General features: G+C 35.2%; 1 protein-coding gene across 1 annotated transcript; it reads left to right on the top strand.

Annotated features, from left to right (window-relative positions):
* The first annotated feature begins 1,163 nt into the window (after nt 1-1,163).
* Nucleotides 1,164-1,562, top strand: LOC138897594 (uncharacterized). Its single transcript, XM_070183583.1, has one exon. The coding sequence runs from the start codon at nt 1,164-1,166 to the stop codon at nt 1,560-1,562; it is 399 nt and encodes a 132-aa protein (XP_070039684.1).
* Nucleotides 1,563-1,915: the final 353 nt, after the last annotated feature.

The raw sequence follows: 1,915 nt of genomic DNA, 5'->3' as shown, positions 1-1,915 counted from the left end.
CAAAAGTTGGATAGCAACCCCTTGAATGACATATGGTTGAGACTGAAGGCCTTGAGACCATTGTGTAAGAAGCTCAACAAGGAAGAATTCAAATATATATCCCAAAATATTGACATATATCTACAACAATTGAAGCCTATATAAGAATGAATATCTACACAGTTCACTGATGAATTGCTGCTAAAGGAGAAAGATACAATCCAGGCTCTAGAAAAATGGTCTTTACTAGAGGAAAATGTGATGAGACAGAAATCCAGAATTAGATGGATTAAACTGGGAGACTCCAAACACAAAGTACTTCACAACAATAATCAAGGAAATAACATATGGGAAGCAAATACTAAAGCTTAATCCAAATCAGGAGGCAAGCTAACTGACACTAGGGGTGTTCAAAACCAAACCGAAATCGAAACTTAATGGCTTATTGGTATCGGTTTAACGATTTAACGGACGGGGAACAGATTGAAATTTTTTTATTAACGGCTTATCGGTTTGGGGGCGGATTATTTAATTTTTTTAACGGATAATTCGTTAACCCGTTAAGAATATATATATATATATATATATATATATATATATATATATATATATATTAAAGATCAAAAACCCTTCCACTTCTTCCAGTACTCTATCTCTAAGTTCTAACGCCTAATTCCTAAATAATCAGAATCCTTACGTACTATGCATCAGAAGATCCCAGGCTTGGCTTAGCTTAGCTTATTCTCCCACCCTACAACAAGATTGTTTAAGTTGATGTCTATGGTTCACCTCTGCTTTTGTTTTTTAAAACTAATGCATGTTGTCTATGTTTAATAGAAGAACAACAGTGTTGTGCCACATCTTTTTTCACTCTACAACACATGACACTACATCATTCTTATGTAGGCGTTAAAAGACATGTATGTCTGGACTCAATGTATAATTTTCTATTCTGAATTTGTATGTTAGGCGGTCAGCAAATAATTAATACACGCAATATAAATTGAATTAGGCCGATAAACTGCCCAATAACCGCCCGATAAGAGCTAAACTGATACCAATCCACCCGATATCTTATCGGGTGGCTAGTGGATTAATACATTTAAAAACCGATAACCGTTAAGCCAAACCGTTAAGAGTAATTAACCGCCCAATCCGTCCGATAAGCAACCCTAACTGACACAATGGCTATAATGGAGGAAATTTTATCATTCTACAAAAATCTGATGGGAACCTCAGTTCAGACCCCGCCTACTATAAACAGATTGATAATGAGGAAAGGACCAAAGTTGAACCACCCACAACAATTGGCAATGTGTGAGGCAGTCACTACTACTGAGATTTATGAAGGCCTATGCTCTATTGGTGATGACAAGGCCCCTAGAGTTGATGGATACAATGCAGTCTTTTTCAAAAAGACCTGGCATATAATCAAGGAAGAGGTGACTAAAGCTGTGTTAGTTTTCTTTACAACTGGGAAACTATACAGAGCAATCAACTGTACATCATTTACATTGATCCCTAAGACCGAAAATCCTTTCACAATGAAGGTGTCACGATTCAAAACCCACTATAGGTCGTGATGGCACTCAACGTCATTGTTAGGCAAGCCAACTATGAATCATCTATATAATTATTCATTTTATTACTTTTGAAATCAAAAGTGTTATTAAATAAATAATTTAATGTATTTAAAATCATGGATACATACAATATTAGTAAGATATAAAATAAAAGGGTGACAATATTTATGCAAAACCATTAACATCTATTAGAATATCCCAAAACTCGGTGTCTCAAGTGTATGGGCATTTACTAGGAAATACAATAATAATACAATATCTATCTGGAATGTAAATAGACAGAATAACATAAATAAACATGATGGAGACTCCGTGTGCTGCGGATCGTATCCTGGGATGCAGCTCACCTTAAA

Source organism: Nicotiana tomentosiformis, chromosome 8 (genome assembly GCF_000390325.3).
Source record: "Nicotiana tomentosiformis chromosome 8, ASM39032v3, whole genome shotgun sequence".
NCBI classification, from domain to species: domain Eukaryota; kingdom Viridiplantae; phylum Streptophyta; class Magnoliopsida; order Solanales; family Solanaceae; genus Nicotiana; species Nicotiana tomentosiformis.
This window is presented reverse-complemented; position numbering and strand designations above follow the sequence as displayed.